Consider the following 24,670-nt stretch of genomic DNA (forward strand, 5'->3'; position numbering starts at 1 on the left):
GCATTCACATGGCACTTTTGTAGCTGGCATTGCAAGGTATTTATGTGCCAGATATGCTAAAGATCTGTATGTGCCTTCATGCTTTGGCCACCATTCCAGAGGACATGCTTCCATGCTGATGATAATCGTAAAAAAAAAGCGTTAAATAAATGAGTGACTGAACTCCTTTGGGAAGAATTGTATGTCTCCTGTTCTGTTTTAGCCACATTCTGCCATATATTTCATGTTATAGCAGTCTCGGATGATGACCCAGCACGTGTTCGTTTTTAAAACACTTTCACTGCAGATTTGACAAAACGCAAAGAAGGTACCAATGTGAGATTTCTAAAAATAGCTACAGCACTTGACCCAAGATTTAAGAATCTGAAGTGCCATCCAAAATCTGAGAGGGAAAAGGTGTGGAGCATGCTTTCAGAAGTCTTAAAAGAGCAACACTTTGATGCAGAAACTACAGAACCCGAACCACCAAAAAAGAAAATCAACCTTCTGCTGATGGCATCCGACTCAGATGATGAAAATAAACATGCATCAGTCAGCTCTGCTCTGGATCGTTATCAAGCAGAACCCATCATCAGCATGCATGCATGTCCTCTGTAATGTCAGTTGAAGCATGAAGGGACATATGAACCTTTAGCACATCCGCACGTAAATATCTTGCAACGCCGTCTACAACAGTGCTATGTGAACGCCTGTTCTCACTTTCAGATGACACTGTAAACAAGAAGCAGGCAGCATTATCTCCTGCAAATTGTAACCAAACTTGTTTGTCTAAGCAATTGGCTGAAGTAGGACTGAGTGGACTTGTAGGCTCTAAAGTTTTACATTGTTTTATTTCTGGATGCAGGGTTTTTTGGTACATAATTCTACATTTGTAAGTTCATCTTTCATGTTAAAGAGATTGCACTACAGTACTTGTATTAGGCGAATTGAAAAATACTATTTCTTTTATTTTTTACAGTGCAAATATTTGTAATAAATATAAAGTGAGCACTGTACACTATTCTGTGATGTAACTGAAATCAATATATTTGAAAATGTAGAAAACATTCAAAGATATTTAAATTAAGTGGTATTCTATTATAGTTTAACAACACAATTAATCACACGGTTAATTTTTTGAATCGGTTGACAGCCCTAATTTTAATACATTGTTGTTTAAATGTATTAAACACCAACACACACCATATTAAGGTGCTTAAATTAACTTGAACAGTAAAAACTGTAGTCAGAGTCGTGTTAGAGCATTTCTGGAACCGTGCAACAAAAAACAGTTATCTGCCTTTCGAAACTGTTGTTCTTCGAGATGTGCTGCTCATGTACATTCCAAGTCAATTGTGCACACAGCGCACACACCTTCAGAAGGTTTTTCCCTAGCAGTACCCTTCGGGGCTATGGAGACCCCTGGAGTGGTACCTTCATGGCTGTACATACAAGTCCCTGCCGACTTGCTGCCTCTTCAGTTCCTTCTTGCCGGATACTCTGACAGAGGGGAGGTGGATGGGTCTTGGAATGGACATAAGCAACACATCTCAAAGAACAACAGTTACAAAAGGCAGATAACTGGTTTTTCTTCTTCGAGTGATTGCTCGTTGTCAATTCCAAGTAGGTGACTCCCAAGCAGTCCCCTGGAGGATGGGTTGGAATTCACCAAGTTGCAGACTAAAGCACTGCTCTACCAAACGCGGCATCATCTCTAGCCTGCTGTGTGATGGCACAGTATGACGTAAAGGTATGAATAGATGACCATGTCGCCGCCCTGCAGAGATCCTGAATGGGGACCTGCGCCAGGAACGCTGTAGACGAAGCTTTCACTCTCATGGAGTGCGCCATCAATGCTGAGGCTGGTATCTTTGCCAGGTCATACCACATCCTGATACAGGCCGTGATCCAAGATGAGATTTGTCGGGATGAGTCTGTCAGTCCTTTGATTCTCTCAGCAATGGCGATGAAGAGTTCCATCGACTTTCTAAATGGCTTTGTTGGCTCAGTGTAAAAAGCCAGTGCCTGTCCAACATCTAAGGAATGGAGCCTGTGTTCCCTGTCATTAGCATGTGGCTTCGGGAAGAACACTGGTAAAGAGATATCCTGATTTGCGTGAAATTGTGAAACAACCTTAGGGAGAAAAGCTGAGAGTGGCCGCAATTGTACCTTGCCCTTATAAAACACTGTATAAAGGGGTTCAGCTGTTAAAGCTTTAGCTCAGACACTCTTCTGGCTGACGTTATAGCCATGAGAAATGCCACTTTCTAAGAGAGGTAAAGCAGCCAACAAGTTGCTAGATGTTCAAAAGGGGTCCCCATGAGCCTTGAGAGGACCAGGTTAATGTCTCATGGAAGGACAGGTTGCCGCACCTGGGGGTACAATCTGTCTAGCCCTTTAAGGAAGCGTCCAACCATGGGGTTAACAAATACTGACCGTTCCACTGGGAACAGGTGGAAAGCGGAAATAGCTAATAGCTGCCAGGTGCACTTTGATTGACCAGATTGCCGGCCCTTGCCGCTTTAAGTAGAGTAAATAGTCCACTATAAAGGGGACTGAGGATTGCAGCAGAGGGGTGCCCTTCTGTGTGAACCAAACAGAGAACCTTTTCCACTTGGCTAGATAAGTGGCACGAGTGGAGGGCTTTCTACTGCCAAGGAGAACCTCCCTAACCAAATCAGAGCACTGCAGCTCTAACGGATTTAGCCATGGATTTTCCACACGGTGAGGTGAAGACTCCAGGTTGGGGTGCTGAAGGCGGCCGTGGTCCTGCGTGATGAGGTCTGGAATCATGGGCAAGGTCATCGGTGTGTCCACCAAGAGGTTCAACAGCATGGAGAAGCAGTGTTGGCGGGGCCATGCCGGCGCTATGAGAATCAGCGAAGCCTTGTCCCGCTGGACCTTGAGGAGGACTTTGTGGATGAGAGGGAACAGCAGGAATGCATACAGCAGGGGTCCCGTCCACAAGAGGAGAAAGGCATCCACGACTGACCGGGGCTGTGATTCAGGAAGGAGCAGAACTGCTGGCACTTCCTGTTGCCTTGTGTCGCAAACTGGTCTGGAGATGCCCCCCTCAGGAAGATATTGCTGACAACGTCCAGTCAGAGAGACTATCCATGGCCATGGAAAGATCTGCTGAGGTGATCGGCCTGTTCATTTTGTGCACCTGACAAATAAGACACCTCCAACTTTATCGAGTGGGCGATGCAGAAGTCCCACAACCTGAGGTTTCCTGGCACATGGGGAGAGGAGTGAGAACCACCCTGTTTGTTTATATAGAACATCGCTGTGGTGTTGTCTGTCAACACCGATACACATTTGCCCTGAAGATGGGGCATGAAATGTCTGGCAAGCTCCCTGACGTTGATGTGTAGTGATAACTGCACCATCATGGCAATCAACTCCTTGGCCACCTCGAATGTGTCCGGCATGGAGGGAGCATCCAAGTCCTCCTCCAAATCTTCCCACACCAGGGGGTTCACTGTGGCCGGACTCAACAGACCACCCCGAGAAGCCAAAGTCTATGGCACCAGTCTAGGCAGACTCGAGGCTGGGTGTCCCAACGCAGGACGCACCCCACTGGTGTCAGCCTGCTCTGCTGCCCTAGGAGGGAGCATCCCCTGTCAACTTTCTTTTTCTTGTGTGGCAGCGGCGACTGCAAGTGGTGCCTCACACTAGAGCTGGTCCTCAGTGCCGGGGAATGGCGGTGCTGTGGCCGTTTGGATGAGTCCTTCCTCGGTGCTGAGGCTTCCTGTACCGAGGCCAGCTCACTGTGCACAGAAGCGCCTGGTGCTGGGTCAGACATGGCCTGGAGCAGTTGGGGTTGAAGAGCTGACTCCATTAAAAGGAGTTTTAAGCGCAAGTCCCACTCCTTCTTAGTTCTGGGCTTAATACCCCTGCAGATTTTACACCTACCGGACTGATGTCCCTCTCCGAGACATGTTGGACATAAATCGTGTGGGTCTCCCTTCAGCATGGGCTTCAGGCAGGACCCACACAGCTTGAAGCCCTGAGACCGAGGCATGTGTCGTTCCCCAGGATGGGAACAAAGGGGGGGGTAAGGGCGGGGAGAGAAGAACCCCCAACTAAAACTTAACTGAAAGCTTTAGTTAGTGATAAAGTTATAAACTATTTACAGGGAGAAAAGGAGAGTGCACTAGGGAATTGTTTGCTAACGCAAGAGAGGAGCTGCTGCAATGGACCATCACTGGCGGTCAGAAGGGATCTATATACACGGCCATGAAAGCGCCACTCCAGGGGGCTCCACAGCCGACCCGATGGGTACCGCCAGGGAAAAACCTTCCGACGATCGTGCACATGGCGTGTACATCTCCTTGCAATCAATCGAAGAAGGACCGACACTTTCTCATTTGTAGTACCACTGTTTCACCTCTCCTACAGGTTTATAGCACCACTTGACAGATGCACATCATATCTCACCTAAATGCACATAAAATAAGCTTTCAAATGATATGGTTTGTGTACGGTGTGCAGGGTGGGTACATTAAACTCCAAAAATATGCCCCTTTATGGAAAACTGCCGCACTCCTAACACTATGCCACCATCGGCTATTCAACTTTGGCTCAGGGGAGATGTGAAGCATGGAATCCTGCCTTTAGGGTTATGTATTCCCAGTGGTGTGAAATTATGATTGCAAATTCATACAAATATCCTGAGTGACAAACCTGCCAATTCCTGCCCCTATTAACTCTTCAGTGTGCCTACCAGTTCCTACATCCTCTCAAGGTAGAGTCGTTTTATAACACAAACATTAAAAACATGAAACAAAGACTAAACATGTGATTGTGTACCTAAATTGCACAATAAACTATAAATCTATGTATTAGTTTCTACACACACAGAGTACTAGTTTTAGTATCAATCCCAACTTTATTTTTCATTTTGCTTTCTGTAAACAAATCTGTGTCCTTAGCATTTGAAATAGTATTCAAATTCAACCAATGTAACTCCATTTCTTAAAGGGTCAAATTTCCATAAAGTTCCCAACCACTTAAACGGTAGATACATATTTTTAGTATCACATTGTCTTATGACTAAGATTGTGCCAGAAAAATAAATAAGCCTTTATGCATACCATCTGTATTTATGAACAAATCTGGTAGACAACTAACCATATGTTTGAGTGAACACTTCTCTCCCTTCACCAAATTTTTGCAGGCACAAGAATTGTGCATATGCACAACATATTTTGAATACAAAAATCAATGGGTTAATTCTCTATCTAGCAAATTCATTTTAGATACACATCATTGCTTTTGTGGAGGCAAAAACTTAGATAATGTTCACTCAAGCTTGTCTGTAAAAGACAGCAGCCGAAGTTTTGAAGGTTACTTTTGCCTTTAAAATAAGATTTATGTAGAGCAAGGATAAATATGGAACTTTTCATACTACTATTTAAATAAATTAAGTATTTCCTGGCTGAGATTTTCAAAAGCAACTAGTGACTTTAGGCATCTAAAATGTTGAGTGGCCAACAGACAGAATGTCTAAAAAAGGCCTACTTTTCAGAAATTGTTGAGCAACCAGCCTCTGAAAATTAGGCTTCTTTAAAGGTGTCTGAAGTTTGGTACCCAAAATCACTAGTCAGTTATTAAAATCTTGGCCCCTGATTGTATCTTACAAATAACCAACCACTGTGGTGTACAATAATAAAAAGGAAGTCTTAAAGCCATAGCTAGGCATTTTCTACAAGTAATGGCACCTATGCAGAAGCAATAGAAAATTATACACATTTAAAAACAAAAGCAGATTTGCATGTTTGTCAGGAGGTGATGATCAAGCCAAATGGAAATGCTCTCACTCAACAAGCAAGCCTTGGATTTGAAGTTAAAGTGTATATGAGGTGCTGGCTTCATATATTCTCAGATTCTAAAAAAGCCTATAAAAAGGCAGCAAATTAGCATGGGAAGAGCAGCCATCACTAAGTCCTAGTGACAGCTTTAAGCAGCTACTTGCTTCCCAACTTACCATCTTCCTTTTCCTTTCTGCAATCTGCTCCTCTGATTCCATTTCTACTTCATTGCTAATAGGAGTTTTTTCTTCTATATCATCAATAAAATCTGGCTCCTGAAAGATGGAAATGACTGCTTTACAGAAGCTCCACTACTACTCTTTCAAACTAGGGAAATCTAAAGGCTACACAGAGCAAAGTATCCTCAAATCACTACTTCAAAAGCTACCAGCCAATTAACCAATGCAACATGTAAAAGCTACATATCATCCGCTTGGATTCTTTTATGACTCTAGAAATATAGCCTGACTCAAGTACCTTCTCCGATCCAAACAGAAACATCCACACCATTTTCTTTAATTGTAATCTCACTCAAGTTTTTCAACCAAATAATAAGAATTAAGCTTCCAAACCAATGGGCGCTACAGGGCACTCAACACTTATGAACATCAGGCCACTTATTTATGCAGCTAAATAAGGAATTTTGACCCTAAGTTTAGGCACCCATTTTTGAAAATCTTAAACCTCATTTTTTCAGTAAAATGGAATGTATACTGTCATGTCAAACAAGATAGGTTATCATATTTATATAAATTTGCAGTCAACTCAAACCTATGTAACTATTAACATAACCCTTTCCACTGATGCTATATATATCTCCACTATAATCTAACATTAGCGACTTACCATAGGGAACACAAAAGAGATCCGATTAATAAATACTGAAAAATGCTTGGTGTGGGAATGCTTCTGGGTTTTTCAGGTCTCTTACAATAGAAGGATAACATTCAAAAAATTAAAAAGTTAAAGCAGAGTCAATAATAATTGATCTGTTACCAACATTCTACCTTTTGTTCTTAGATGTGGTTGCCTTAAAAATAAAGTTGAAATTATTACATTCGTTCCTTAATAAAACTGCTATAAAGTGGAAATGAACAGTACAATTCTTGAGCACAGCACTAAAACAACTAAACAAAGTACATACATAAGGCGTTATTTTGGCTGACTGAACTGCTTTTTTAAATATCAGATGTGCTTATATTTTACTGAGCCTCTTCTAGGTTGACAAACTTTTAGCACGCCTGTGACAATTGTTATAAAAATTACATAAGCTTCTGTGTGCCCAGGAGCAGGTTCCAAATACCAGTTATTGCTAGTGGCAACCTGGCTGGAAAAAGGAAAGTAACTTACCTGTAAAACTGCAGTTTGAATATACTGCCTTTGTAGCTCTACTCCTGTAGAAATCACATGCCAGCCCTTATGACCCCAGAAGCATTCTAAAGCAAGTTAGCTGTTTGGGTAGGTCAGTCTACTGTACCCCATGAAAAAGACTAATGTAAACTTTATGAAAAATTTTTAAAAAATCAATTGCATATTCATCACCAATTCCCTGATCTCCATCGCTCATCCCTTCCTCCATGATGGTTCCCTTTATTACTCTCTAGGCCGATTGAGAGAATTTTGAAAATGGCTCCCACCAAGTAACCCCACACCTTACACAACTCTCTTTCATCCTTCAAATTACCCTCATAATTCCATCAAGTATTTACCCTCAGACTCACAATCAATTCTCTCCTCCCTCAAAAAACAACAAAAATCAATCCATCATTATGGTATATCTCTGATTTCTTTGTATAATTTCTCTTTACTAATTGCTGTGTGCGGCTCCTTCCAAATTAGGATCTGTGAAATTCATTACTTTCTCATTTACCTGCTCTTCTATGCCAATAAACTAAGATAACCAAACCTATAACCAAGACCTCTGGTACCTCACTAGAACCCCCATTCCCATCCATACTCAATAAATACCTGTTTACCATCTTTATGCCAGTGTTCAATCTACACAAAAACATACAACAGGTACATGGAGGCTATTAGTGAGAGACCAGAAGATCTTTTTTGGGCTGAAATCTTGGTAGTAGAAATTGTTATGGAAGCAAGCCAATTTGTAAGTGTGGCTAAAAACATCAGCATTGTGGGGACAACATACGTGTGACTAACACTGCTTCAGGATGGTTTTGGGATCTTGAGGCATGGCGTGCAGCTTTTACACCACAGATCTGCATTAGGAGGCAGAATTTCTGGTTTATGTTGAGACATTTCAGTGAGAGAAGCAGCTGGTTAAAGAGAACCAAAATATCTTTAAAAAACAACTAGTCATTTCAAGAGAACTAGAAATAGCATACATACTTTAAGTAGCTAATCCAACACTAAAATTCACAAAGAACAACTCTTTCCAATAACTCGTAAGATTTTTAAGAATTACTCTAAAGCAGGGAATCTTCTGGTTTGTAAATCTGACCATCTAGTGATTTTTGCTTTAATACCTGGTTATTGGAAATGGATAGCCTGAGGGGAGAAAGTCTCCTCTGCTTATTATCAGGAATCTTCATCTTGGTGGCTGCTCCTTCACAATCCAGTGTGATGTTCTGATTCTGTGTTTCCTTTTCTCTTGAAATGTCCTTCTCTTTCTTTCCCTTTTTCCTTCTGGTCTCATATCCAGTATTGATGTTTTCTGTAGGTTCGGAACCATGTTTAAGAACTGGACATTCAGGATTTTCTTTGAGGCAAGCGCAATCCACTTTGTATTTACTAAAATAGTCAATACAAAAAAATTTGGTGTAAAAATATTGAACTGAATGCTACAGCAGTATGATTTTTGAAAGTTAAACCACTCTTGTTCATTTCACTGTAAATTAACATCTGCCAAGATAAAGAGTCAGTATTTTAGCATATTTGAAAAGGGTTAATTTAAACTTTCACCAAGCTGTGCAATGTTACATTTTATTACTCTCATCCACAGGTTCTTAAATCCGCTTCCCAGTTTACAGTTTGGAATTCCATTAAAACAAATAAAAATCTATTATACTAAACAAAGCTAAATAAAATAAAAAGCAAAAAAAGAAACATACTCTGGTGCAAAAATGAACAGAAAAAATTAGAGCAATTTGGTTTTGTACAAAATTGATTTATCTTATGTCTGTCTGGATTGGACATTGGGAAACACAACCCAACAGATATTTATAAGTCAATTGAGTTACTTTTACTTGATGTATACAAGAGATCTTGCAAGTTATACAAGTTTCAGTAATATAAAACTTTCTCTAGTAGCATTTATAAATAAGCAGAATATCCACACTGAATTGTACTCAGAGAGCTTTTTTGCACCAATCTCTTGTCAATAGAGTTTTGCCCATTTGCTCCAGCAGAGAGTTTGCCCTGAATCTTAAATGGTACTGAGTGGTTCGTTAATCAGCTTTCATAGATTTTCAGCTTATATTTACTTCCTAGTAAAAAAAATTTTTATATATATATATTCCCCCCATAATTACCAGCCTTCTATAGTCAACTCAGGATATGGAAAGCAAGCTGTTTTCTTTCTGGTTTACGCAATCACCAAGTAATAAGATGTTATGGGTCAAATTCTGCTGTCAACTAAATCTGTAATACATTCCTTCCTCCAAATTAAGCCTTAAATTACACTTGTGAAACTATATTAATGTCTAACAGGGAAATCTACTTAACAGAGCTTAGTTTTGTCTGAAGAATATTTATCTATAGTAATGACATGACAAAAGGAAATTACTCCTCATGTCTTTCAGAGAAGATGTAGAGTCTGCAGAGGTCGCAGGAAGAATATACCGAACAAGTTTTCTGGTAAATTGAGTACATTTCGTATGAACTCACTAGGTCACTGGAAGCACTAAATCCAACTATTGCTTTTTTTAAAAAACAGTAAGAACAGTCAATTTTCACAGGAACCTCACTTTAGGAAGAAGTGTTTTTGTTACTCTTAATGACTGAGGAAGGCATTAGCTACATCGCCTAAAGGCAAAATTTTGTGCTCTTTAGTCAATGGAAATTGTTCATGCATATCTGGGAGCAGCGCTTACCCTAATTACTTTACCATTTCAAAACAATGGCATCTATCTACCAGAGTATTTCACAATTCACAAAAGGAGAAATAAGCTGTACCCAGGAGAACATGTGGATCGACAGGTTATAGAATTTAAGACCTTATTTTAAGGAAGGGCTCAATAGACTTGAACATCCTTCTTTAATGATGGGTTATAGCATGAACATAATTTATTCTCATTTCTACAGAGATTTACATTAGGTCTGATTCTATTCCTTCTAAATTATGTCAGCAATTAACTAATGGTACGTAAAGCTGTAAGAAGAGTGGATTTAAAAAAAAAAATAGCACATTACTGAATAGCTCTACATTAGCTTACACTAAATATCAAATAGTATCCAACAATCCATAAAATGAATGTTATGTTTGAAGAATTTTCACTGTAAATCCAAGTATGTAGTATTGCGGAGATATAAAAATCACTTAAATTTACAGTGAAAAGATCTATCACTAATCCCAACAATAATAAAACATCCCTTAAAGGAAAATCCTGCAATGGCATACACTTATCATTGAGGACTTTAAGGGCACCGTACTATTGAAGTGTATGAAAAGAGTAAAAGAAAATAGGAATATTTGTGATAACATGATAGCCTCAATTAATATATTACTAACATTTTAGAAGTATATTGTCCTAAAATACAGGATGTTTCAAACAATTTAAAAGATACTTACCAATTTCCATAATCAAAATCAAATGCAATAGTAATTTCTGTTCCCTTTGGAATGTTTTGGATAGAGTAAATATAAAGATGAATTGTTCCATCTTCAATTACATGTCTCACCTAAATCCAGGAGAAAAGCTATACATTAGTTTATAACGCATTAAAACCCACACTCATTCTTAAAAACCCAGATATACTTGACCACTTTCTACAGGTTGTTCCCTCCACCAATGCCATCAATTGGGAGAGACTGATAAAACCAGTATTCAAAAAAATGATTGTTTTTCATAATAAGCAAAATGTATATATTTCTTGATGCTGCCCTGCACAGGTTCAAAAAAAAAAAAAAATTATTATTCTTACAAAATGCCTTAATGATACCAAGACATGATCTACTATTCATTCTTTATATATATTTCCCTTTATTCTTTGCATAGAGTCAATGTCCTGGTGAAAATATTTTATTAGCATGTAACATGCTAGAGTAACATGCTAAATGTGAAAATACATGTTTGTTTTATTTTCATTTCCAAAAGTGTGTCCCATCCTTTTCACCAATTAGAAACAATGAGAGGTGAAGGTGCTCAGGGCTTCACACAGTACTGAGCCTGAGTGTTTAGGCACTTTACAAAGAAAGAATACTAAAAAAACAGCATATATAACTTGTTTACCAGAAACAATATTGAAAGATTAATCCATCATTATACTATATATCACCTCCATATTAAATCCCCTCAGTCCAAGATTTAGGGGATCAGGTGAGAACATCATATCCTGCAAGCCAAGCAAAATAAACAAATATCTAGATTAACTAAGGAATTATTTCCTATATTTATACGCTTACCTCCGCATTGGGTGTACAAGACCGTCTAATGAATCGAGCTTCATTTCCAAAGGTTCTTGCATCAACACACATTTCTAGTCCATGGAATTTGGAATAGAACAAAACAAAAGGGTATGGCCTAGAAAGAAAAAGAAGAAAACCCTAGTTTAAATTTTTTTAATATGGTAGATAGGATGTTTTTCCCCTTTAAAAGCATTAAGAGTTCTTTTTCACATTTACTGGTTTTGTATCACTATGTTGCGTAATTTAGTGCTGACTTTATATTGCAAGTCTTGCAAGTCAGCAATGAAGAACTCTCAATCCAAATCTACTGAGATTTATAAAACAAAAAACATGTCTAACACATAACTTTTCTCAGTTATGGAGGCCGAGTTTTGTAAATAATAAGAAGAGTACGAAAAGATTGGTAGTCTCATGGCTAAATCTCAAGACTGAAAGTCAGAAAGTCAAGTGTTTATACCTGGCTCTATGTATAATCTTGAGCAAGTCATTTAGTCTCTGAGTCTCAATTTGTAAAATGGGAATAATATTTACTTACACTTACTAGGTGTGTTATAAATATTTAATTGACACCCAAAGTGGAAGCTGTTATACAAGTTCAAAAGCAGCTGTATTATTTTCTTGATGTATTAGAAGTAACATATGCCAGTAGTTGGCACAAAAAGAGCAATAAGATAATTGCAGAAAAGGAAAAAGGTTGTCGGTAAAATAGCACATTTAAGAACGTTAACTTATTAAAAAAAAAGAGTTCTTAAAATAAATATACCTTTTAAAGAAATACCCATTAGCTTCAAATTGTTCTCTCAGCATGAACTTTCCTCTATATTCAATAATAAGCGCATCTGGAGGCAAGTCTTTGGCAGCTTTTAGAATTTTCTTGTTTTTTTGCACATAGCTCTACAAAACACAAAATGAATCTAAGAAGCATAATTAAACTCATTTTATTAGTGTAATTAAACAGATTATATGGCTGCAACCCTTCAAGCAGCAACTTGGTAACTGAAGCCATTTCCTTCTTTTAATAAAAAAAAAAAAAAAAAGCTATTTGATCTTATAAGGCTTTTCCTCCTATCAATGCAGTTATCTACAGATTTAAATTATAAAGAAGTTATAACTACAATTCCCTAAAACAGGATTGAGAATCAATGTAGCAATGCCCTTATAATTTAGATATTATGTTTAATAATGGACATTTGAAGTGTTAGTCGTTTCTTAAGTTTTAACTAGTAACTATGCCTTTCATTATGCCTATGAACTCCCCAGGATTAAAGACCGAAGTGGTTCATCTGCACACTAGAACTCTTTCCAAGATATCACTGTCCTTGATCAAACAAAGACACAAACGGAAAGAATGCATTTTAAAACAAAACTTTCGAGAACAGGAAAAAGGAAATTGTAAATTTTGTATGTATTTCTATAACTTCAGATGGGAGGATGCCTGTTAATCAAAAGGTAATATGTACTCGGACACAACAACTAAAGAACTCACACCTCTTGTAATTAGTTTTGATCAGAAATTACATAAATTGGCCTATATCTAGGCAAAGGAATGTGTCATCTGTGCCATGCTGGTGCTAGAGAGAGGCAAAGATGTTTCTACTATAAAATCTGATAAGGTAAGTTTTCCTTAAGATTAGCCTTTCCCTATCAATAGCTTGCAGTTTCCTTCCACAGATCTCATGTAAGGCAGCTGATGTTTATCATATAGTATTTTCTATATGTTTTCTCTTTTGTAATTTAGGTGATAAAGACATAACTTGTATTATCTAATTTGATTGTCACTGGTAGTTTATTTTGGAAAAAACTGTAGGACATCTGTGAAGATACTGCTGACCTTATGCTCTGACCTGGTATGAGGGTTAATGAGAGAACTGTGTAACCAGTTCATAAGAAGAAACATTAGCAAGTCACAAGTACACGAGTGAAACAACTGAAAAAATAACAAATGCTGTGACATCCAAATCTTTTTCGTAACCTTAAATAATGATGAATGTAGTAATGGGAAAGTCTTGTGGGGGATACAGGATTACACAGCAAGGGTGAACTAGCCATTCACATGTGTGTTCATGAAAGGTGCAAAAAAATTGTCAACATATACTTTAAGTGCTAGCTGGATTCCGTTGCTATTAGGTGGACTACATTTTCCATCTTGAGTCTTTTTTAACTAAGTGTTTTTTGTTTGAGTCCTAGGTTCTGGGACTTGCTAACATAAAACTGAAAATATCCTTTGTTTTCTATGAGTTGTGTTGGAGCAAGAACTGTGGGACTGGGCCCTAAATTGATTTCTTCTAAAGAAGAAGAGAGAACACACACATAATATTAAAAAGAATAATCATCCCAGTAGAAGGCTATTCCATACGATATAGAGCTTCCCACCAGTCTGATGCATTCAGCAACGTTCCATTTGATGAATCAATCGACAGAATTCCTCCAGTTAAAAATCTTTTTAAATGCAACACATACCATAATATTTTTAAAACATTTCATACGGGTATCAATGAGAACCTTAAACATGAGTAGTCCTACCAGTGTCTCACTACAAATTCTTAAATGTAACCCAAAAGGGTGGCCTTGGATCCCATTTTCAGAGACTTAGACATTTAGAAAACTTAAGTTTCACTGAAAGACAAACAAAACCAGTCCTCAGAAGAAAATCTGAAGCTGTGTTACACAAAATAGGCTGTGGACTGTAATTCTGAGAGTACTGTATGTTAATATTAAAGAGACTCACTTATCCAAATATAAAGTTAAGGAAACCATTTTGATTTACTGTGTTCTAAATATGCTTTTATGATAAAGTTTACTATATGAATGTTGTAACAGTACAGAACTTGAACTGTATACAGATAATCTGCCATAGTTTACAGCTGTGCATTTATTAGCTTCTCCCTCCACCCCCATCCCCCTGCACAATACAACCTCACAGCAATATGTAAGTTTTAGTGGGGCAAAAATTTTATAAGCCTATTTAAAATTGTAGCATGAGATAAGCAGATATAAAGTGGAAGAATATTTACCTCTCACTTCAAGTTCAAAATTGGGCACAAGTCACTAGTGACTGGGACAAATTCTGTCTTTGCATGCATGCACAGAAATCCCACTGAAGTCAATTGGAGCCATAAACCAGCATTAAGTTCATTGATCAAGAATAGACTAGCTATAGAGACGCAACTACCTTCTCACCCGCAGGGGTGTTCCCTCCAGAGTGGGTTAAGTCAACCACTTTTTGGTAAAAATATGGGTGTTGAACCTTTTCTCTGTAAGCAGAGGAATTATGTTTCCAGGGCTGACAATATCACTGTTTGGTATCAGTGTTTTTGTAAACATTTATAATTATAGAAATATATACTGTGTATTACTGGGAACTTCTGAATGTTATCTTAAACGATTAAAAAAAGGAAATGCTCAACACTTAATTTGGACCTCTGTTGACAATCCTGGCAGAAAAACAATCAGCAGAGCTAGAGAATTATCTATTCTCACTTCTACAAGCATTCCCCCAGGTCAGAGATGAGGAACATTAGCAGGGCAGAATGGGGAAGTTTACTTTATTACAGCCTGTGTGGAAACTATTCTGTGGATAAACAGATTAATTTAGTCTCCATGCTGTCAATCTGGCAATTTTTATGAACACTAACATTCACCTAGCAGTTTTTAAAAATAAAGAAAATTGGAATGTTATGAAGCACACAAATGCATGAATATCAACTGTGATTCATTATTTAAGAAAGGTTTCAGAGTAGCAGCTGTGTTAGTCTGTATCCACAAAAAGAAAAAGGAGTACTTGTGGCACCTTAGTGACTAACAAATTTATTTGAGCATAAGCTTTCGTGAGCTACAGCTCACTTAAAACTATTACTGCTAACATGTTCCCAATTGGTAGAATAAGCTAGAGATTAAAAAAAAACCTAAAGAAGAAAAGAATGACTACGACACTGGGAACACTATCTCATAAAAGCATACAAATTTTAGTGCTACTTTAATGAGTTATGCATTTCTTTCCCTTGTTACACAGTTCCGTCTTCACTTATTTACCTCTACGGGAGGTTTGAAGATCAGATTGCTGGTGCTAACTTCTTTTTTGTCATTTCCATTGCCTAGTCTCAGAGCTATTCTTTGTGCCTCTCTCTGAACACCCTCGCTGTACTGGTTATTATTTGCTTCTTCGTAACGATCCATCCATGCCTTGATTTTAGTTTCCCATCCAAAGTTTGAACTGTCAGAAGGATCAATCTCTGGAGCTGAACCCTACAAATCACAATAACCAGAAATTACAAACAAGATATATGATTTTTAATAGCATAACCTTTAATAAGTTTAAGCTCAAAAGCCAAATATAAAATAGCTGGCACAGGATAAAGGAAAGGCAAACATTTTCTACCAATTCAGTACAATCAGTTAAAAGTATACAAAGGAGGGTTGGGGGGAAAGGGGAGGAGGCAACCAACACCACTGGATCTTGTCATAGTTGTATCTACTCAACAATGTACTTCCAGAACATTCAATTTTTAAATTCTGCAGTACCTTTTAAGACAGTTTGATTAATCAAACTGTTTATTTTCTTACAAAATACTACCACTTCATAAAAATCACCAAGCTCAGTATAGTTCAGAAATAGATATTATTCCTGAGGAAAAATTAATATAAGTCAACAAGTTTCAAAAAAACTAAGCCAAAACAAAAATAAGTACTCTATTCACATTAAGGAAGAGCTAGGAATTTATGCTGTTATTTTAAAAGGGGCATAGTCAACTGAAAAATCATCTGATTTTACTGAATACTGCACCAAGAGCATTTTTGGAAAAAAGTGTATCTGCTTCTGAAAATGCTTTGAAAATGTCTTGTTTCGACACAACCCCCCCCCAGAAGTTTTCCAATTTTGTTTTTCTCACTACTACTATTTGTGACCAACACAAACAAGCCAGAGTGCATGTACAGAGCAGGGTGTGTCAGGAAATGTGAATCAGAGCAATGAACCCACCCCCGCTGTACCCGTGTCTCATGGAAAAACATCTAAAAGTAAGTTCCTGGTCCAAGCTTGTGGTTGGCTTCTAGAGGAGATAGACTGAGAATGCAGGAAACTCTTGCTGTTGCCTCCTGGCCTCAAGGGGGCAGGTGTTGGAAGTTAATTCCCCCTTCATTTTAAACTCTTATGAAAGGGGTCAAAGGCAGAGAGTTCCCACCTGCCCCCTTCCCTCTTAGTCCCAGCTCTGCCTTTCCTGCCCAGATCCTGTGGTCCTTCCTTGCTTGGCTCCACAGTGGAACCACGGATGACTCAGGATCATTATAGTCCCAGAGCCACGCTCCACCTCCACACCACAACTCCATAGAGGGGCCTGAGATGACAGGTGTTTTCTGCCCCTCCCTCACCATCCCTACATGAAAGGCTTCTTCCTTCTCCCAAAACGGTCTCGGGGGTCCTTGTTGTTCCATGTGCTGTTGCTCCTCTCTTCTACCTGACCTAGCACAGCAACTGATAGAAGCTAATAAATCAGTAGCATCTGAATTCCCAGTAGTTCAGTTTATCCATGATGCTGCTTAACACAGGTGTTAACAGATGATGCATGTGAGCTCCTTCTAAGAAACGCATAAGAGTGATATCATAACACAGTGCATAGAACTAGGAAGTGAAACTTACCATCAGTAAAACTGCTTTTCCAATTTTATTCATTTGCAATATTACTTGTCACAATGGTAAGAAGAACACTTTCAGACAAATGATTTTTAGGCTGGCTGTGCTGCTTTTTTGTATGTTTATACTGAACAGGAGGAACAGTTAGGATCAAATAACTAAAGAACAAAATAGTGGAAGAATTCTGTAGTTCTAATTTACACAACATGGATCTTTTGAAGTCGTCTAAGACCAATTAGGTTTTAAGATAAAACTGTCAAAACAATCTCACAGCTGACATCCCAGATCATTGTTTGACTTGCTAGAGGCATGGGAAACTCTTCCTCAGGCTGCTTCTTCTAAATTCTCATCCATCTTTTTGAAATCTCATATTTTCTCAAAGGGAAGAACTTCTAGATAAATAGCATTGCCTGCGCTTGCTGAGTCAGTGCCAATCGAAAGACAAATTGGTCATTTTCTAATGTTCTTTATTTAACCACCACCAGAAAATAGTTATTCTACTAAAAAGGTATTTTAACACGTGTACATGTTATGCAGGTGTATTCTGGATAAATATAAACACCAATATATAAGACGATAGTCTAACTATACAAACACATGTTCTCATATAAACAAAAATAAGATTAGTTAGCAGGAAGTTCAGAATGTAACTGAAGTAATACCCATATCTATCTACAATTATCATATATTTACACTTACCTTAACTCTTGAAGATTTCCTAGATCCTTCGCGAAAAGCCTTAAAAAAAAAATGCAGTTGTCATTTAAAAATATTTAAAGATTAAGAAAGTTTTTCTGAGGGAAAATGATCTTATGCTTTTTTACAAAGGTAATTAAGTTCTTAATACAACTGTTCTCATTAAAAGCAATAACAGGAAGGGTAGAGAGTGACATTAAAAGATCAATAAAAAGAAGGAAGGCCACTTGCATTTTTCATATTCTTGAAAACATTATATAAAGGTTGCAAATAAAATGAAATCCAAGGTTTCAAAGCTAGTAGTCCAATGGCATTTGGTGGCATGAAATTTGCCTTTTTTCCAGTATTACAAACTCACCTTGATGCCTCACCCACTGTGCCAGTGATCAACATTAACCTAGAATGCTCCATGGGCATACAAAGTAAACCCATTAAATGGCGCACACATTGGAAAGCCTACGGATGTACATTGTATATCTTGTAAAATTATGGAAACTCTCTCTCAAAACACAGTATTTTCCATTAAGTTTGCCTTTTCAAACATCCCCTTACATTATATTAGGAGGTAACCACTGAGTATCAGCACTTTATATTAAGAACTGTCATTCAAGTGATATTTTACCAGCTGATCAGATATTTCTACAAGTGCATTTGGTTTTAAAAAATAAATTAATGACCTTAAACATTTGTTTCAAATGCCAAAACACTGTCTAACTGTTGAAATTCTGGTTTCCAGCTCCAGTTTCTTTTAATATTTTTGCTTGACTGTTACAGTTCTTTATTTTAACATGATCACAAACAGAGCATATTCTTAAAATCATGGAATGATTTAATTTCTGTATTTTGCTAGTATCCAGTGTTTGATTTTTATATGAATCTAGAAAATCAAGGTATCATATTTCACAGTGTCAGTGTATTAATTCTATTGTAGTGGTTCCTCAATACAGTTACTTTTAAGCTGTTTTTTTAATTTTCTAAATACAACACATTGTTATTTCCTTGGTTAAAAATTATATTTTCAAAAAAAATTTTTGAATAATCACACTTCACTTACTAAACTGTGTTGAAAAGGTTACTTTCTGGCAGCAGTTTTCTACAGAAATGCCACTTCAACTGAATGGAATGCCAAGTCATCTCAGGTAGAACTGACAACACCATCAATCAATCATTTCTGAATTTTAATAGCTAAAGAGCACTATAAAAATATTTGCCCTTTATTAGCAGCAGTGGGAAGAAAAAAAATGAGCGAGAAATATTCTAGTTATAATAGCATGAGGCAAAAAATGTCCATGTATTTATAAATAGATTCCTCACAGGACACCATGTAAGCCTGTGTATATTGTATGCAAATGTGTTATAAGTTTAAAAAAATTAATATCAATCCATTTCTAATGGGATTCCACCATAAAGAATACTGGATAACCAAGGAAAAAAAAGGGGGGGGGGGGAGAGGAAAGAGGTCCGATACATCACTTTCCATGGATGAATCCTGCATACTAATCTAAATTCAGGCAACACGAGGCAAATGTTAAAAATGTCACATACTAGTAATTCATTCCATTACATGAAAGCTATGAGAAGTAAAGAGCAATTAAATGTTTAAGTTAACTTACCTTTTTACATTTTGCAATGTTCTGCTCTTTCTCCCCACTTTTTTTCCTTTTCTTGTCATTAACCTTAGTAACCCTTGTAGCAGTTAGAGTAATTGTAGTTGGTGTGTGTTGAAAAGCAGTATACAGTTCCACAGGAACTTCATCACCACTTTCTGTTGCACTTGTATCCCCATCTATAAAACAAAATAAAACAAACACTGTAAAAAGAATCAGGTATTCAGGAAGTGTTTAACCTATAATACTGGGTTTCCAAAATTAAGATAAGCGGAGTCCCAACCTGTAAGCTGCTGCAAGTATCCACACGCAGAATTCAACAAGGTGGCATGACAGGAATGAGTCTTTTGGTGTCCCCATAAAACTCTATCCCAATATAGCCAAGTTAAAAGACTTCAAAAAATCTGAGTTCACACATGCTCAGTAGAGACTTAAAGGTTTAGCAGCTAGACTCCTTGAAGATTCTGTCTGAAATGAGCATGCGTCACATCACAGCTAAGCAGGACTTTCCCTCCAAGGGCAACTCTGGGCTGCTGCAGGCCACGTGGGGTCTGGGCACCTGAACACTCTCTCTTGTAGTCCCAATGACCTGCCCCCTGCAGTCACCAGCAGGAGAAAGTTGCTGAAGACCGAAAGGGAAAGGACATTGGTCAGGGAGCCCAAAAACCTAGGAAATTACACATTAAAAAAAAAAAAAGGAAAATGTTAGATTTATTATTATTATTAAGGTTACAAAATAAAGCACTCACTCCAGAAATGCTAGTGCAACCTTAATTCACGTCCCCCTCACTTATGGTACGCATTATGACATCACCTTAAATTATACAATCACATGCTATTTTTCCCACAGGATGCGGCCTTATTCAACATACTGGATAGATCTACTCTGGGGATGAATGACAGTCATGCAGTGTGGGAGATTTGTCTGCTGAACCCCTGCTTCATTTATTGCAGAAGCTGGAAGGGTATGAAGTGACTGAGGCAGGGGATTGCAAGAAAAGAAAGGATGATCTCGTGGTTACAGCAGACCAATGTTGCCCCGGAAAACTGGATTCTATCCCTGCCTCTGCCACATAGTTCCTATGGATGCTAGGCAAGTCCCTTATATCAAACTTTTCACAGAATGGCACTAATTGTTTGTTCCTCATTTTCTGGGTGCCTGACTTGAAACTCTGGGGCCTGATCTGCAGAAGTGCTGGGCACTCACAGCTACAACTGATGTCAACAGGGACAGTGCTTTGAACATACAAAATACTATATAATGCTAAAAGAAAAGGAGGACTTGTGGCACCTTAGAGACTAACCAATTTATTTGAGCATAAGCTTTCGTGAGCTACCGCTGATGCATCCGATGAAGTGAGCTGTAGCTCACGAAAGCTTATGCTCAAATAAATTGGTTAGTCTCTAAGGTGCCACAAGTCCTCCTTTTCTTTTTGCGGATACAGACGAACACGGCTGCTACTCTGAAACCTATATAATGCTAAGTTATTTGAAAAATCATGTTTTAGGTGTCTCAAAACGAGCATACAAAACTAATGGATACTTTTATCCTTAATCTTGGAGCCTCAGTTCCCCATTTTTAAAACTGAGATAATACCTACTCATCTCACAAGGATGCTGTGAAAAATGTAGTATCTCAGACGCACTTAAGATACTACAGTGATGAGCACCACAGAAAAGTCCATGAGAAAAATCAATAATTCAATTTTCAGAGCAGTGTTAGAATAGTGTGCAGTAAACAAGGCACTGGGCCACACACTGAACAATGATATAACAAAATATTGAATTAAAGGTCATTCATGGAGAACATCCATCATGTACACTTAATGAGGCAGGGATCCTGAAGAAATAATACTACGTGATCATGTAATTAAACAATTCAAATGTACGGTCTACTGAGGACTATCAGTCAAAGTAACCGTGGCGGATGGCGTCACTACATGATGCCCGGTAAAAAGTTCCCAGAGCTGACTTAATCCTGCGAATCCACAAGTCTCTGGAGTGGTCCTGCAGGGTGCACCAGGTAGGGTCAGGACATGTACTCCTTCATGCATCAATGGAGAGTCTGAGAGCACAGTGTGCTGGGGTGTTTTTGTCCATCCCTGCACCATGGCCGAAGAGCATGCAATATTCCTTTCAAATGTAATGAGTGATCAAAGGCAGGCCAGATTTCAGTCTTTAATGACGTCTGTCAAAGCACACATGTAGAAGCGGGTAAATTAAGGTTGCACAGGCATTTCTTAAACTTTCTGAGTGCTTGACTCGGCGACCTTAATGTTCTTTTAATGTAGATTTTTGTGTATAATATAAACGTAAGATATCGAATTGATAGTTCATTTAATAAACAGGTTCTTAGTTATAAGAACGGCCATACTGGGTCAGACCAAAGGTCAACCTAGCCCAGTATCCTGTCTTCCAACAGCGACCAATGCCAGGTGCTTCAGATGGAATGAACAGAACAGGTAATCATCAAGTGATCCATCCCCTGTCACCCATTATTTATTTATACATTAGAAGATCTTGATTTTTTGCGTCATGCAAGAACTTCACAGTCTTCTTGAAACTGATGGTCAACCTGATCACGTACCACAGGTGGAAGAACCAATGCCTGCTATTATTACCCTGAAGGGTAAATCTCTTGGCACTGTCGACAGCTTTTGCTAGTTGGAGTCTATGATCAGCACAAATCTTGACCTTCAGACTGAACTGACTAACAATTGGAAAAGCAGCTTAGAATTTCAGGCTAATACAGAATGGAACAACGGCAAATTAAGGTGAAGATGTGAATCTATAAGACTTGACTGCTGTTATCCCGACTATGGTTCAGAAACATGGACTGCATATGCTAGGCACATCAGGAGCCTGAACAGCTTTCACATGAGATGCCTGTGTAAGACTCTGGAAATAAAGTGGGAAGATAAAATACCAAATACAGAGTGCAGGAGCACACAGGATTGACACACCTAGAAACTACTATCAAGAATAGGAGGTTGTGATGGCTCGGTCATGTCAGGAGAATGGGAGAAGACCATATCCCCAAGAACATTTTGTACAGCGAGGTTCAAGACAGCTCTAGAAAGTGGGATCGCCCTTTATGGTGGTACCACGATATGTACAAAAATGATACGAAATCATTCAACATCAATGTAGAAAGCTAGGAGGAGTGCGCAGAATCCCCTTCCATCTGGAGGGAACATCTGGAACTGGGTACAGCTCAACATGAAGCATCTTTGATCCAGAAGATGGAAGCAAAGGGAGAAAGAAGAAAGCCTGCTGTAATCCTAAATGCCAACCCAGACAACATATGGATCTGTGAAACTTGCAACAAGCTGTGTCGCTCTCCAACTGGGCTTGTCAGCCATAAGTGGATTCATCAGGCATCTGACTAGACCTTTTATGTGTACACCTTGATCCAATAGATTGACAGTTGCCTATACATTAGTCAATGAAATTTTCTTAATCTAGTTGCACCTCTTGGAACTGTTGTCTAAACTGGCGTCAGTAAACCATATAGAAAGAACACACATTTTTTGCAAACAAATTACAATGAGTGGCAAATAATTAGACAGTTACATAGTAAATGTTAGTCCAAGGCACTCCTGGAAATAAGTGAATGCTAAATTCCATATAGTGGAGCCCACGTAATCGATAAATCAAAGGACAAAACCCATCATCCTGCGGGAAGGAACTACCTTCATATTAGCGTCTACCCTGAACACAAGCAGAAACTCTGCTCTCCTTCATGGAAGCACTCCCTCAGCTCTCGAATCTGTAACATATGTAGGACTGCTCTGACCTATTCAGTTCCCAACTATGGAACCTCGCTTCATTTTCAAGATTCTTTGGAATGGTGCATTAAAGGAAATTTTGACTCCCAAAGAATGAAACCCGGAGAATTCACACAAGATTCCTCCATTGGTAATACTGATTCTTTTTGCAGGGACAGCCAGGTGATTTCTCAAACTCTACTTCCAAGACCAGATAGCTGAAGTGACATCTTTGATTAGATAGTGCATCCAGACAAACCATGATACTTACCAAGAAAGACCAAGTGTAACACTCACAAGTGTCCAGACAGAACATCTTTTCAGTTTACTTGAAGCTCCTTTTAGAAGCAGGAAGTCTTTTGAGACATATTGAATTATCCAATACACAAAACACCAGATTAAAACTACATTTTTACACTATCAAAAAAAAAAAAAAAAAAAAAAAAAACCAACCAGTCCTAAAACAAATACAACATGACCAACAAACAAATGAAAGGTAAAAACAAAAATATGATCAGTTAATGTGATCCAAAGAACTTCTCTCTCAGATACGGCGCTCCTGCAGACATCGTTGTGAAAAAAGGGTCTGATGGTTATGCATACAAATTTGATGCCCTCTTTGAGGCTTGATGTACACCTAATGATTTGCCTCTAGGCAAAAGTCTGACCTAACTTAGCTATCAACTGCTCCATGCTTCTGGGGATGGCTCCCTAGGCGTCGGCGCCTGTTGTGCTACCCCCGTGTCAGATTCCGCACCGGGCTCTGAGCCTGGTGCCAGCAGTGTTTGTCCAAACAGGGAGGAGTAGTGGGAGTATGGTAACAGCATCACAGGCATATCCACTCCAAGGGCTCCAACAAGGCCACTGAGCAGGCCACTGGCCCTGTTGCCATGCAGCCACCGCAAGTGCCTTGCCAGTCTCCAGCACCGCTGGAGATTTATGCTTCCTTGGCGAAGGGCTGAACTCCGGTTCCAATGCAAACCAGTTCCCTTCCGGGAACCAGGGTGGAGTGGGAAATGGTGCCTTTCCCCAAAGCAGTACCGGGACAATGGAGACCGGTGCCGTGATGGTGAGCGGTCCCACACCGGTGGGAACCAATGCCTCAGAGCTCGTCTAGGCAATAGGGACCTGCACCAGGGAGATCTCTGGTGAGATGCTGGTCAGTACCAGAATACGGAGACCGATGCCTCGATTCCACTGTCCCATGCCTCGTAGAAGGAGATCGTGAGCGTGGTGCTGGAGACCTGGGTTGTTTGGCTGGTGACTGAGGTTGCGGGGACTGGGAAATACGTCAGTGTTCTGGGGACCGGTGGTGCTCCACCACCCTTTGGGATGGCCTCATGGCTGGCTTGCCCTTGGGTTGCATGGCCTTAACCCCATCCTGCAGTGGGTGTGGCGAATGCAGCACCGGCAGTCCCTTAGCCACCTGGGCAGCCTTGGGCATCGAACGCCCCAGAAGGAACCAGGGTCCCCTGCCGCTCCCAGGAGTCGAATCCCTGGTTGGGTTAGGGGTCCAAACGTAGTGGCACCCTGTTGTAGCTCCAGAGTGGGCATGTGGCCTTAACTAGGTCCTCTGTCCAGAGCCCTCTTCC

The 24,670-nt window shown here is 39.1% G+C and overlaps 1 protein-coding gene across 3 annotated transcripts in view; it reads right to left on the reverse strand.

Annotated features, from left to right (window-relative positions):
• KMT2E (lysine methyltransferase 2E (inactive)) overlaps positions 1 to 24,670 on the reverse strand; it is a 120,081-nt gene that overhangs the window by 45,733 nt on the left and 49,678 nt on the right. For 2 of the 3 annotated variants that reach the window (XM_074942499.1, XM_074942497.1), the window contains exons 7-14: positions 19,318 to 19,490; positions 17,708 to 17,746; positions 15,412 to 15,624; positions 12,143 to 12,273; positions 11,377 to 11,494; positions 10,543 to 10,652; positions 8,279 to 8,543; positions 5,969 to 6,067 (exon numbers count right to left, since the gene is read on the reverse strand). In XM_074942499.1, the coding sequence (XP_074798600.1) occupies positions 5,969 to 6,067; positions 8,279 to 8,543; positions 10,543 to 10,652; positions 11,377 to 11,494; positions 12,143 to 12,273; positions 15,412 to 15,624; positions 17,708 to 17,746; positions 19,318 to 19,490 (1,148 nt within the window). The remainder of the gene's footprint in view (positions 1 to 5,968; positions 6,068 to 8,278; positions 8,544 to 10,542; positions 10,653 to 11,376; positions 11,495 to 12,142; positions 12,274 to 15,411; positions 15,625 to 17,707; positions 17,747 to 19,317; positions 19,491 to 24,670) is intronic. The other variant, XM_074942498.1, reaches the window with a different exon arrangement.

The sequence above is a fragment of the Natator depressus genome, chromosome 1 (assembly GCF_965152275.1).
Source record: "Natator depressus isolate rNatDep1 chromosome 1, rNatDep2.hap1, whole genome shotgun sequence".
In the NCBI taxonomy this organism is placed as follows: domain Eukaryota; kingdom Metazoa; phylum Chordata; order Testudines; family Cheloniidae; genus Natator; species Natator depressus.